This window comes from Salmo trutta, chromosome 38 (assembly GCF_901001165.1).
Source record: "Salmo trutta chromosome 38, fSalTru1.1, whole genome shotgun sequence".
Lineage (NCBI taxonomy): Eukaryota > Metazoa > Chordata > Actinopteri > Salmoniformes > Salmonidae > Salmo > Salmo trutta.
The window spans coordinates 29,180,236-29,195,756 of record NC_042994.1 but is presented as its reverse complement, the minus strand read 5'-3'; the positions used below and the strand labels follow the sequence as shown (position 1 = coordinate 29,195,756).

The 15,521-nt window shown below is 42.3% G+C and overlaps 1 protein-coding gene across 1 annotated transcript; it reads left to right on the top strand.

The window, feature by feature from the left end:
* Positions 1–10,349: 10,349 nt before the first annotated feature.
* Positions 10,350–14,836, top strand: LOC115178070 (oocyte zinc finger protein XlCOF6-like). Its single transcript, XM_029739097.1, has 3 exons — positions 10,350–10,737; positions 11,202–11,790; positions 12,039–14,836. Exons 2-3 carry the CDS (start codon positions 11,260–11,262, stop codon positions 14,133–14,135), a joined length of 2,628 nt encoding a protein of 875 aa, XP_029594957.1. The 5' UTR covers positions 10,350–10,737; positions 11,202–11,259; the 3' UTR covers positions 14,136–14,836.
* The last annotated feature ends 685 nt before the right edge of the window (positions 14,837–15,521 follow it).

Genomic DNA, 15,521 nt, shown 5'->3' with positions numbered 1-15,521 from the left:
AAAATGGATGTCTGCGCCCAGTCTTTTTGTTGTTGTTGTTGTCTGGGTTTCGTGAGGAATCACTCTATCGATCTGGTTACCAACTGAAGCAAATAGATTGGGAGGAAGCATTTCTTAAGTACTGGAACACTGCCTTTGACTCAGCCTGTCCAAAATGGCACACTCTGCACGATAGAGGGCACAAATTTTGACCAGAGCCTATGCCCTACAATTTGTTCAAGACTTTTAACCAGGGCCCATAGGGCTCTGACCAGGCCCCTGGTCAACATTATTGCACTCTGTATGGACAAAGGTGGCATTTGGCACTCAGGACATCTCAAACCCCCACCTACTACGTCCCCCTGGCCCCTCCCCCTTCTATGTTGGCCAGATGTAGGGAGGGATTTGGAATCAGATGAGGTAATGAAAGACAAAACAGATGGGAGACTGAATAGAACTATACAACTGACTTCCTCAAAGTATTGGGTCTGGTGTGTCCTGATTTCTGGGGTTTGAAATACTTTACCGCAAACTTACCTCCTTGACCAGAGATTGAATCGAGACATCCCACTCCCATATGTTTCCGTTTCAGTGGAAGTCAATGAACTAAGTAGTCCAGACTCGCATTTGGTGTCTATTGGAGAGCCACCCACTTAAGTAGACAATGGTAAACGGCTTGAGTTGTTCATCTAACATTTATCCACCATCTTTGCCTTGACCAGTTCATTCTAAATGACAAATATGGGTAAAATTGTTGTGATGTTTGTTTGTTATTTAAAACATTCTGCTTTATTTAGATACGTGGTTGTCTCCAACTACAGAGCTGTGTTGTGAACTGCAGAGGGGCCACGAATCATGGAGACCACTAAAGAAATGCTAGTTCATTTTTTAAGGGGTTTAATAACATTTATAAACACCACCATCGATTTATAATTGTAAAAAATGTTGTGAGAAAAAAAAACAACGTAACTCCAAACCCAGACTGAAGCTGTTTTCTGTTTAACTGTTCCGTTTCTTTAATGATTATCTAGACAACTCCATAGCAACCATTAGTCCTGTCAGTTGTAAATCTAAGATGTAGACTACATTTTATTTATTTTTTTCACCTTAATTTAACCAGGTAGGCAAGTTGAGAACAAGTTCTCATTTACAACTGCGACCTGGCCAAGATAAAGCAAAGCAGTTTGACAACATACAAAAACACAGAGTTACACATGGAGTAAAACAACATACAATCAATGATACAGTAGGAAAAAAATAAGACTATATACAATGTGAGCAAATTATGTGAGATAAGGGAGGTAAAGGCAAAAAAGGCCATGGTGGCAAAGTAAATAAAGTATAGCAAGTAAAACACTAGAATGGTAGATTTGTAATTTGAAGAAAGTTCAAAGTTCAAATATAAATAATATGGTGCAAAGGAGCAAAATAAATAAAATAAATAAATACAGTAGGGGAAGAGGTAGTAGTTTGGGCTAAATTATAGATGAGCTATGTACAGGTGCAGTGATTGCAACACCCAATCTACAGTATAGTATATATTTAAGCAGTAAGGCACGGGGGGCTGTTCTTATGCACGAAGCAAAGCGGAGTGCCTGGATACAGCCCTTAGCCGTGGTATATTGACCATATATCACAAACCCTTGATGTACCTTATTGTAAACTGGTTATCAACGTAATTAGGGCAGTAAAAACAAATGTTTTGTCATACCCATTGTTTACGGTCTGATATACCAGCCAATATACCAGCCAATCGGCATTCTTGGCTCAAACCACCCAGTTTATAAATATTGATATCACACTGGCTGTAATTATGACACGATATATTCATGAGTCATTAGTTTAAGGCATGAGTAAGAGAGACCTGGGTTAGCGCAGGGTAGCTCTAACCATACGGTGAAGACATGAGTAAGAGACCTGGGTTAGCGCAGGGTAGCTCTAACCATACGGTGAAGACATGAGTAAGAGACCTGGGTTAGCGCAGGGTAGCTCTAACCATACGGTGAAGACATGAGTAAGAGAGACCTGGGTTAGCGCAGGGTAGCTCTAACCATACGGTGAAGACATGAGTAAGAGAGACCTGGGTTAGCGCAGGGTAGCTCTAACCATACGGTGAAGACATGAGTCAGAGACCTGGGTTAGCGCAGGGTAGCTCTAACCATACGGTGAAGACATGAGTAAGAGAGACCTGGGTTAGCGCAGGGTAGCTCTAACCATACGGTGAAGACATGAGTAAGAGAGACCTGGGTTAGCGCAGGGTAGCTCTAACCATACGGTGAAGACATGAGTCAGAGACCTGGGTTAGCGCAGGGTAGCTCTAACCATACGGTGAAGACATGAGTAAGAGAGACCTGGGTTAGCGCAGGGTAGCTCTAACCATACGGTGAAGACATGAGTAAGAGAGACCTGGGTTAGCGCAGGGTAGCTCTAACCATACGGTGAAGACATGAGTCAGAGACCTGGGTTAGCGCAGGGTAGCTCTAACCATACGGTGAAGACATGAGTAAGAGAGACCTGGGTTAGCGCAGGGTAGCTCTAACCATACGGTGAAGACATGAGTAAGAGAGACCTGGGTTAGCGCAGGGTAGCTCTAACCATACGGTGAAGACATGAGTAAGAGAGACCTGGGTTAGCGCAGGGTAGCTCTAACCATACGGTGAAGACATGAGTAAGAGAGACCTGGGTTAGCGCAGGGTAGCTCTAACCATACGGTGAAGACATGAGTCAGAGACCTGGGTTAGCGCAGGGTAGCTCTAACCATACGGTGAAGACATGAGTAAGAGAGACCTGGGTTAGCGCAGGGTAGCTCTAACCATACGGTGAAGACATGAGTAAGAGAGACCTGGGTTAGCGCAGGGTAGCTCTAACCATACGGTGAAGACCAGGGGCACCTGTTGATGCGGAGCTCACATAACTTGTTGTATGGTGCTGTCTGTTCGCCTGGAATCCAGACTTTTCATTTGTTTTTGTCCATTTCAAAGGGTGGTTTGCAAGTTAACAATAGGCAGGTTTCCATTGACCCAGGTGTATTCGACAAAAGCAATAGCACAAAGAAAAGAATTGCAACGTGTTAATGGAAATGGCAGATATAGGAGACATTTTCTAAAGATCAACAACATTTTATCCGTTCAACAGGGGTGGATTTTTTAATTTGTATAACTTTATTGCGACAAATGGAAAAGCTGTTTTTTTAATTACATTTGTATAAATGATTGCAGAATACTTTTGAAGGTGACGTCATCGCGTAGCTATAAGCTCCACTCCACATTTTAATTCTAAATACCTACTTCTTGCAAAATCTATTTGTTCGCCTATGAATTTTTTTGAAACAATTGCAGGGCCAACGATTTTCCTAACTTTAAAGAATGTGTGAATTGCTTCGACTTGATTTTCTGGTTGGCTGGCAAGTTTCACCATCCAATTATTTCAGATCTACGGACGGTGGCGATTCGTTGGCACATCAGAATTATTAGAATATGGCAAATATTAGTAAACTATTGCATTCTCTCCATGCTGGTTTTCACGGTATACCTGATACATGAAACATAGGTGGGAGGGAATACAGGCTGTCGCCAATGTATTAATGCCCAATTTCCCTCAATGGGTAATGGAAACACTTAAACCGCTACGTTCTTATTCAACACTCTGTTTTTACGAAAATGCGTTCTATTTTTGGTGTGACGTCATTACATCCGGCTGTTGATCTACACAAGATAGTTAAACGCACCCAAGCAGACAATTAATTGTTTTATCTATTTTCAATGCAAACTTTCTAAATGTCGACAAAAAAATGACTGGACAAGTTAATGGAAACATAGCTACTGTGTTGGAGTTACAGGAACAAAATGAGCTTTTTGCAGAATGGGCTGTAGTTTTGTTCTTACAAAATATCAGGAAACTAAACACGTGCTGGAAAATATATGATTATTTCTTTAGAAGATTGCTGAAGTGGCTAGGTTCTAACATAAAAGAAAAGCCACTTCAATGGACGCTTTTACAGGTTGGGTTCCAACGCATTTCCCCATTAAGTAACTTCAGAGAGTTGCAACTCAAATGTAATTTATCACTTACTAAATGTTTAGGGCCCAATAGCGATGGAACTTAAGCTTACACGCGTTTTAATGTTGCAACAGTTTTAACGACGCATCTTTCCTACAACGGCCGAAGATGTAACATGTGTTTCCAAAACACTATGCAGAGAGAATGTAAGCCAAGTACATTGTTACTGCATGTGTCGACACTGATAGGATCGAAAGAAAGGTATCGCTGCTCTCAGATCAGTTCCCTTCGAAATATTAACATTACAATTATTCCACAATAGGCTACTGACAACGATTTTGTGTTTAGCGGATATCTTGTGTATAAAGTGACACGGAAGGGTAAAAAAAAGCATCTAACAACGGACTTAGCTGTTCTACTAGTGGTCTGAGGCGGTCGTTAAATAACGAGAACCTTTCAAGTGCAACTTTAGTAACGATGGTTTTGGGAAACAGCTCGGAGATTTAAGATGCTCCTACGACGTTTCTAATAATGAACTTAGCCTTAAGATGCTTTTGGTTCCAGGTATAGTAGGGAACATTGAGGTTATGAGGTCGAATCCTGTTGAAAGCACACTATTTAGAAAATTGTTTTATGTGAAACCACACTTTCTGCACTGTTGTTAAAATAATTAGTTTTACTTAGTATAAGCTTCTGTCTTAAGCATCCTAAATAATGCCATAGATTCAGTTTTAGAACAATAGTAAAGTTGAAGGCAAAAAGGGGAAGCATGACGTAAGATGCGACCCTGGTAATCCAACTGATTGTAGGCTATTAAAGCCAACGATGTAACGCTGCGCTGCGGAGTTTTGATAAAAACAGTGGAGAGAAAAAGAACTGTAAAAAAGTACACCACCCCATCTGATAATCACCCGTTGCTGTTTTTATTGCCGACCAGCAGATGTGATTAATGTGCATTGTGAACGGATAATGAAGCCCCGAGTAGTTAACCTACAGTATTTTCGACACAATTGTCTGGGAAGCCTCAATGCTTCGGGAAGTTTTGTTCCCCATCACTAGTACACAGGCTTCCAACACCTGTTCCAATTATGTCTACTGCCATCTTCTTCTTTGGTATCATGTCACTCGCACACTTTGTTTGTGCATGCCACTGCCTACTGTGTGGGAGTGTGTGGTCGATCAAGTTACATTTTGTGAAACACAATAAAAAGGGGGAAAGGAAAACATTACATACCACCAGCTATCCCTGCACCATACCACTATTACATACCACCAGCTATCACTATTACATACCATCAACTATCCCTAATGGCTAGTTAGTTAGCGGTGGTGCGCGCTAATAGCATTTCAATCAGTGACGTCACTCGCTCTGAGACTTGAAGTAGGGTTTCCCCTTGCGTTGCAAGGGCCGCGGCTTTTGTGGCGCGATGGGTAACGATGCTTCGTGCGGTGTCAGTTGTTGATGTGTGCAAAGGTCCCTTGTTCGAGCCCAGGTTGGGACGGAACCTACACTGTTACATCTACACCATACCACTATTACATACCACCATACCACTACTACATACCACCAGCTATCACTACACCATACCACTATTACATACCACCAGCTATCCCTACACCATACCACTATTACATACCACCAACTATCCCTACACCATACCACTATTACATACCACCATACCACTACTACATACCACCAGCTATCACTACACCATACCACTATTACATACCACCAGCTATCCCTACACCATACCACTATTACATACCACCAACTATCCCTGCACCATACCACTATTACATACCACCAACTATCCCTAGACCATACCACTATTACATACCACCAGCTATCCCTACACAATACCACTATTACATACCACAAGCTATCCCTACACCATACCACTATTACATACCACCAACTATCCCTAGACCATACCACTATTACATACCACCAGCTATCCCTACACAATACCACTACTACATACCACCAGCTATCCCTACACCATACCACTATTACATACCACCAACTATCCCTACACCATACCACTATTACATACCACCAACTATCCCTACACCATACCACTATTACATACCACCAGCTATCCCTACACCATACCACTATTACATACCACCAGCTATCACTATTACATACCATCAACTATCCCTACACCATACCACTATTACATACCACCAGCTATCCCTACACCATACCACTACTACATACCACCAACTATCCCTACACAATACCACTATTACATACCACCAGCTATCACTACACCATACCACTACTACATACCACCAACTATCCCTAGACCATACCACTATTACATACCACCAGCTATCCCTACACCATACCACTATTACATACCACCAGCTATCACTACACCATACCACTATTACATACCACCAGCTATCACTACACCATACCACTATTACATACCACCAACTATCACTACACCATACCACTATTACATACCACCAACTATCACTACACCATACCACTACTACATAAAGTCAAATAAAATACACCACCCCGTTCAACTACTTAGACCCTAACTGATCCTACACCAGGCCGACGTTCTGGGAGGACAGGACTCTTTCGTTCAACGCACCATGTAACTCTTCTACAGTAAAACCTCGTACACCCAAGTACATCTCTGCAGCTGCCACCACAACATCTATTTTCTGTGATTTATGTTCCATTTCTGTGGTACAGTTGTAACCATGGCAAAGAATGCTAAGAAGCTAAATCTCTCACAGGATAACTGACATATCATAACACGTCTGTCAGGTAATGACTCAAAAGGACAGTGTCTTCTCAGTTTCTCCACGCTCGCCACCAGGTCTGCGTCACACCAAACGATGGGCGTCACAGACACAGAGAATCTTTCATTTCAGTTGCTCCACCTCAACACTTAATGCCACCCCAGTAATCACTCGTTTCAAAGGCACCCTGCTCCGGAGAGTAAAGTAAGTCACAGGTCTTGTCCCGAGCGCATGACGTGGAGCACCCTTTCCTTCTGGGTGGAAGAAACACAGAAAATCATCAGAAGTCCAATTCTAGTTAACTTCCTCGATTTAACAGTACCCAAATTATTTGTATGCGTTATGTGCGTTTTGCACCCCCGACTTTCCGACCTGAAGATCACTGACGTCATGATTTGAGCTCGTATTTTCCCAGTTGTTTTGAATGTGGCATGGGAACTCTGAAAAAAGGACAAATTATGACGTCAGTGATCTTCAGAGGAGGCCCAAGTTTCGATTTGGAATTCCAAGTTGGATGACCATTCAAAGAGATTTTTCCCAGTTGTCTTGAATGCAGCATGAGCCCATGTCGTCAACCAAGTGCGCCTGTATGTGTGGTATCAGTGAAATAGATTAGGCTGCCTATTATCTTTCCAAGGAAATTAACTTAAATATGATTAGACTATAGTTTACAACATTGCCTGGAAATAAATATTGATCACCAATATTTGCTCAGAGATGCCCAAATATAACATTCAAAATAAATACCAATGGCCTAATATAATGGGCCACATGAGAATCTCTGGTAATTTTACCTATTTAGGTTACTTTTGCACATTTTGATATTGCCTATAGACAGGTTTTAATTTAAATGTTTTATTTCACCTTTATTTAACCAGGTAGGCCAGTTGAGAACAAGTTCTCATTTACAACTGCGACCTGGCCAAGATAAAGCAAAGCAGTGTGACACATGGAATAAACAAGCGTACAGTCAATAACACAATAGAAAAGTCTATATACAGTGCGTGCAAAGGAAGTAAGATTGGGATCAGGGTTGGGCGGATTACTTGAACATTTTTACCTGTTACTGATTACAGTTACATGAAAAATGAAGTTATTGTTAACGTAATCCTCTGGATTACTCTAAATGAGTAACGTAATCTGATTACAATTTGATTACTTTCACTTCTTAACACCCAGAAATATGTTTAAACGTTTTAAAAACATTCACTTAATATAGCATTTTGTTGTTGTAGTAGTATTTCCACACTGGGGACTAGTGTGAGAGCAGTCTAAAGATCCTGTAATTCACATGTTCTATTCTAAAAGCGTAGTTACAGGGAGGACTCCATACTAACATTTTCAGTTGGTGGCACCAGCCCGTGATTTGGTCGTATCACAATTGCTGCTGGGTCAAGCAGTCAGTGGATGTGTTCTAGAATAGGCCTACTAGAATGGTATGATTCAACAAATAAATTGTGTATTCTAATATCATGTCCAAGCACGAATGCATGATTCCAGAAATGTTTATGTGCAAACTAAACCAGTGATTGACATTCATTTTTGGTTTGACAATTGAGCAATTGTTGCTATTATTTTACTATCAAAATAGGGTTCCAGAATTGTCCATATTTTTTTGTTTTTGTTCTTCAATAGAGATTCATTTTCCTACATTTTTTGGGGGGCACTTATATCACATAGACTAATTCATTTGGGGCTAATCCACCACCTGAGGAAGTGGTTAGCTAAATTGCTAACTCTAAATACAGCCTAATATCACTGATAGTTAACCATGTAATTGATATCTAACAGAAGGCTACATTTAGTGTATAGGCTTATGCACCCACTTTGAATGGCTAACGTGAGTGCCCTTTGTTCAATATTAAATACAATTCAGACCAGAAAGCTCTTTTCTCTTCAACAGCAACAACACTGGTTGATCCTTTTCTATTCAACAGCAACAACACTGGTTGATCCTTTTCTCTTCAACAGTAACAACACTGGTTGATCCTTTTCTCTCCAGCAGCAACAACACTGGTTGATCCTTTTCTATTCAACAGCAACAACACTGGTTGATCCTTTTCTCTCCAGCAGTAACAACACTGGTTGATCCTTTTCTATTCAACAGTAACAACACTGGTTGATCCTTTTCTCTCCAGCAGCAACAACACTGGTTGATCCTTTTCTCTTCAACAGTAACAACACTGGTTGATCCTTTTCTATTCAACAGTAACAACACTGGTTGATCCTTTTCTCTCCAGCAGCAACAACACTGGTTGATCCTTTTCTCTCCAACAGTAACAACACTGGTTGATCCTTTTCTCTCCAGCAGTAACAACACTGGTTGATCCTTTTCTCTTCAACAGCAACAACACTGGTTGATCCTTTTCTCTCCAGCAGTAACAACACTGGTTGCTTTCAATACAGAGTTTTTCCCGCGATTAGGCCTACATTTTGAAATATTGTGCAATCAGAAAGCATTTTCACAAAAGAGAGAGAGAGAGAGTGAAACTGCACTGCTTCAAAGACCTCTACTGAACCATCTTTGTGTGATATAACCCGGGATGAATTAAACTTGAATGAAAAAGACTACGAGAATATAAAGTTATTTTAAATTACAAACCGGGTATTTCGGGTCCTGGATGCTGATTGGCTGAAAGCCGTGGTATATCAGACTGTATATCACGGGTTCTAATTATCTTGGTTACCAGTTTATGATATCAATAAGGCATGTTGAGGGTTTGTGGTATGTGGCCAGTATACCACGGCTAATGGGTTTTCACAGAGGGAAGGAATTAAGAAAGAAAACACAAAATGGCACCCCATTTCCTGTGCAAGACACTGCTTTTGACCAGAGCCCAATGAGCACTGGCCAAAAGTAGTCCACTATATAGGCATTAGGTCGTTATTTCGAATAAACTCCCATATTGTATATTCATTGTTTTACTGGTGTTGACTTGAATCACATGATGCCACATGATGCCTTGTGTTGTCTTTATCATGTCCACCTAATAAACATGTGATTGTTGATAACATGGTTTCAAAATCAATTCAAATCAAATTTTATTGGTCACATACACATGGTTAGCAGATGTTAATGCGAGTGTAGCGAAAGGCTTGGCTTCTAGTTTCGACAGTGCAGTAATATCTTACAAGTAATCTAACAATTCCACAACAACTACCCAATACACACAAATCTAAAGGGATGGAATAAGAATATGTACATATAAATATATGGATGAGCAATGTCAGATGTATTTGATGTATGCATAGGCAAGATGCAATAGATAGTATAGAATACAGTATATACATATGAGATGAGTAATGCAAGATATGTAAACATTATTAAAGTGGCATTATTAAAGTGCCATTATTAAAGTGACTAGCAATCTATTTATTACAGTGGCCAATGATTTCAAGTCTGTATGTAGGTAGCAGCGCCTCTGTGTTAGTGATGCTGTTTAACAGTCTGATGGCCTTGAGATAGAAGCTGTTTTTCTGTCTCTCGGTCCCAGCTTTGATGCACCTGTACTGACCTAGCCTTCTGGATGATAGTGAACAGGTAGTGGCTCAGGTGGTTGTTGTCCTTGATGATCTTGTTGGCCTTCCTGTGACATCGGGTGGTGTGGGTGTCCTGGAGGGCAGGTAGTTTGCCCCCGGTGATGCGTTGTGCAGACCTCACTACCCTCTGGAGAGCCCTGCAGTTATGAATGAATGTAGGGTTAGTCGGAAGGGTGTTTTTAAAATATTTTATTTTACTATTTTCCCCTTTTCCCATTTTGTATCACAAAGTATCATGGATTTATATTAAAGTCCAGTTGGTGTCGGTAATGCAACATATTGGATGCCAACCGGCGTTAGATCCCAAAGAAGAAGAAGAAGAAGAAGAAGAAGAAGAAGCAGAAGAAGAAGCCGAATGCGACGTCATCGATCTGCTGCCAGTAGAATTGTGGTCAAAATGTAAACATCAGAAGGAAAATCCCAGACTATATGATCAGAGTTATTAAAAGCAGCCAGGTATATTATAAATGCATATATAGACAATTTATATTCGCTTTGTAGATAGGCATAGTCAGCAATATAGCTGCTAGATGGCTAGGTCCACATGGGTAGCTAGCTAGGTTAGCACATGCTTATCTAGCCACGCTAACGTCTAGCTGCTTTGAACACCGCTATCTAGCTAGATCTGTTGTAGTGTTTATTGTATACTGTAATATGAGGTTTATTTTCCCAACTTTGCTACACGTTCAAGCTGTGAATGTGTATTTCCAGGATCTGTAAATCGATTGAAATGATTTGGCTCACCTACACAACGTGAACAGAATAGCTAGCTAACCGGCTAACAGAGCGATGGTCACGTTCCAGGCTTCTTTGTAGACGGCTGCCAGATCTCACAACGCCTGGTGACGTGTTTTAAATGTCAGCTAATAATGACATGAAATTACAGATGAAAGTTTTGATGTATTCATCTTTTTTTACAGGTACTCTATAGTCCTGCCATTGACTGCATTGTCGTTGTTGCCACACGAGCAGGACAATATGAATCCACTCAGTTCAGAGAAGGAAACGTTGATTGATGAAATTGAACAGAGTTTATTCACTTTAACCGAGGACAATTTACGTTACCTGTGTGAACGTCATGGCAACGATGGATCGGAAATTAAAGGTATGAATCATCGCTTATTACGCCGTAGAATCATGGAGGAAATGTGGGACAATACAGATTCAATGAAATCGGAGGAGCAGGGAGTGTCATGGTTACTCCATCTGAAAGAGGACATCAGAAGGATGCTGGAGATTGCTAGCGATGCAGAAATTAGTCCCAGCCAGTCCGATGATGATGATGATGATGATGCTGTAGACTATGAAGAAGAAGGCGACAAGGAGGACAGCGATTGGTTGCCTAGCAATGGACTGAAGGCGGAGCACTTGAGTTCCAGCCAATCCGATGATGACGCTGCAGACTGCGACAAAGACTGGGACGTGGAGGACAAGGATTGGTTGGCTAGCGATGGGCTGGAGGCAGAGTCAGATCCAGAGAGGCACACTCCAGAGCAGAGAGTAAGAGAGGTGAGTATTTATTTTCCCAGTTAGAAAATGATTCCTTGACCTCCTTCTATAAATGCATTGGAGGAGAAGATTCAAGGTTCATCCTCTTGGAATATCTCTTCCAATGTTTTTTGAAAAGGATTCAAAGTAATCAATGGTGAGAGGAATCAAGGAAAGACTTTTGAGATCACCTTTTGAGAGTCAAAATTCCTTGACACAGGAGAGTATTACCCACCCTGATTAATTCTCTCTTTTTTTATGATTTCCAGGACAAGCCTCCCCCACCCCCCTCCCCTCTCCCAGAGTCCCCAGGTCGTGCCTTTCCCAGTAGTACCTTACTGCAGGGTCAGAAGAAGGTGTCCGTGCGGCTAGTCGACTGCAGGAAGACACCTGGGCAGAGTGGCCATATAATACACAAGACAACACAGACTGGAGAGAAACCCCACAGCTCGTCTAATGCTGAACAACACAAAACCCTCTCAGGAGACAGGCCTGGCTACCATATCTGTGATCACTGTGGGAAGAATTTTACCACAGCAAGAAGTCTACAACTACACATACAGAACCTGAAGAGATTCAGTGATACCGTCACTGCAGAGAAACCACACGTGTGCTCTGAATGCGGAAAGGGATTCTCTCAGGCCTACAGTCTTAAGATACATTGGAGAACTCATACTGGGGAGAAACCTTACGTTTGTTATCAGTGTGGGAAGGGTTTCACAGAATCTGGAACCTTAAAGAGACACATCAGAACTCACACAGGTGAGAAACCTTTCCACTGCCCTCGTTGTGGGAAGGATTTTATTGAATCTGGAGGCTTGAAGAAACACATCAAAAGAGCTCACCCAGGAGAGGAGGTCGTTGTCCCTCAGAAGAGCGTCCATACAGGAGAGAAACCTTACCATTTCTCCTCTGACGACTGTGGGATGAGCTTTGCTACCTCACGCGAACAGAGACTACAACAGAGAAAACACACAAAAGAGAAGCTTTGCAGCACGCCTAATGCTAAGCAACGTAAGGAACCCCTCTCAGGAGATGGCTCCCATATCTGTGATCACTGTGGGAAGAGTTTTACCACAGCAAGAAGTCTAAAACTACACCTACAATACCTGAAGAGATACAGAGATAACTTGACTGGAGAGAAACCACACGTGTGTTCTACATGCGCAAAGGGATTCAGTGAGGCTGGCAGTCTTAAGAGACACCTGAGAACTCATACTGGGGAGAAACCGTATGTTTGCCATCATTGTGGGAAGGACTACAATGATTCTGGTAACTTACAGAAACACATCAGAACCCACACAGGTGAGAAACCTTTCCATTGCTTGGATTGTGGGAAGAATTTCCGTGTAAAAATAAGCCTGAAACATCACCAGGAAATTGTTCACACAGAACACCCTCACCGTTGTGGTCAATGTAAGAAGAGTTTCATAACTGCAGAAAGACTGGAATCACACATAAAAACACGACACCCGCCAAATGATCCTCTGAAGAATCCACACGTGTGCTCTGAATGTGGAAGGGGATTCAGATATGCTGACAATCTTAAAATACACCTGAGAATCCATACTGGGGAGAAACCGTACGTCTGCCCTCGTTGCGGTAAGGATTTTACTCAATCTGGACTCTTACAGAGACACATGAGAACTCACACAGGAGAGAAACCCTATCACTGCTCAGTGTGCGGGATGAAGTTTCGTCATACAATCTCGCTAAAGCAGCACCACCTGAAGAACCACAAGGGGGAGACAATGGGTCCAGTCCGTATGCACCAAGGCCCTCTTCCATGCCCCCACTGTGGGGAGAAGTTCTCTACCAAGGCTCTTCTAAAGGATCACCTGCAGAAGACCCACAACAGCCGTGTCCACTGCCCACAGTGCGACAAGACCTTCTCCACTAAACGTAATTTACTAGTCCACCAGAGGAAACACACTGGAGAGAGGCCTTACCTTTGCCCTCAGTGTGGGAAGAGTTTCTCTCTGACAGGGAGTTTAAAACTTCATCTCCGGATTCATGCTGGTGAAAAGCCTTACCGCTGTACTTACTGTGACAAGAGCTTCACAAGTAAGAGCCACTGCACTCTTCACCTGCGAATCCACACTGGAGAGAAGCCGTACCAATGCCCTGACTGCGGGAGGAGGTTTCGTGATGGGAATGTCTTGAAAAACCACCGGCGGACCCACACAGGAGAGAAGCCGTTCCAGTGCCGCATGTGTGATAAAGCCTTTGCCCAGTTGAGCAGTCTGAAGAAACATCAGGACACACACAGGCAAACTCTGCCTGTCTCTGTCCCAAGACTCCCTAATCCCTACCTACCACACAATCAGCTAATCCCTTATCCCTACCCACACCAGACTCCATTGTAACCTGGTTTATCACCTGTCCAATCCCTTATAAAGGGATTCCTCACAATACCCAGACAGAAAAATACCATGATTTGGGGGAAATTCATAAAATATAATCCATAGAATAAAACATTAACACCTTCCTAATATTGAGTTGCACCCCATTTTGCCCTCAGAACATCCTCAATTCGGCATGTCCCTTATCCCTACCCACCACACCATCGGCATGTCCCTTATCCCTACCCACCACACCATCGGCATGTCCCTTATCCCTACCCACCACACCATCGGCATGTCCCTTATCCCTACCCACATCAGACTCCATTGTAACCTGGTTTATCACCTGTCTAATCCCTTATCCCTACCCACATCAGACTCCATTGTAACCTGGTTTATCACCTGTCTAATCCCTTATCCCTACCCACATCAGACTCCATTGTAACCTGGTTTATCACCTGTCTAATCCCTTATCCCTACCCACATCAGACTCCATTGTAACCTGGTTTATCACCTGTCTAATCCCTTATAGATGTGTTTAGTACTTCAAGGAAACAAGATGGGAAGGATGTGATTTTTAGGGGGGTATATTTGATGTTGTAATTGTTTTTAATGGAGACAGGTTAGAAGTAGAGGGGGAGACAGATGAGCAGGGAAGACAGGGAAGACTAGATGCAGGTATTGAACCCTGGTCTCCAGTGGGGAGGTTGAGGCATACAGTGAGGGAAAAAAGTATTTGATCCCCTGCTGATTTTGTACATTTGCCCACTGACAAAGAAATGATCAGTCTATAATTTTAATGGTAGGTTTATTTGAACAGTGACAGACAGAATAACAACAAAAAAAATCCATAAAAACGCATGTCAAAAATGTTATAAATTGATTTGCATTTTAATGAGGGAAATACGTATTTGACCCCCTCTCAATCAGAAAGATTTCTGGCTCCCAGGTGTCTTTTATACAGGTAACGAGCTGAGATTAGGAGCACACTCTTAAAGGGAGTGCTCCTAATCTCAGCTTGTTACCTGTATAAAAGACACCTGTCCACAGAAGCAATCAATCAGATTCCAAACTCTCCACCAAGGCCAAGACCAAAGAGCTCTCCAAGGATGTCAGGGACAAGATTGTAGACCTACACAAGGCTGGAATGGGCTACAAGACCATCGCCAAGCAGCTTGGTGAGAAGGTGACAACAGTTGGTGCGATTATTCGCAAATGGAAGAAACACAAAAGAACTGTCAATCTTCCTCGGCCTGGGGCTCCATGCAAGATCTCACCTTGTGGAGTTGCAATGATCATGAGAACGGTGAGGAATCAGCCCAGAACTACACGGGAGGATATTGTCAATGATCTCAAGGCAGCTGGGACCATAGTCACCAAGAAAACAATTGGTAACACACTACGCCGTGA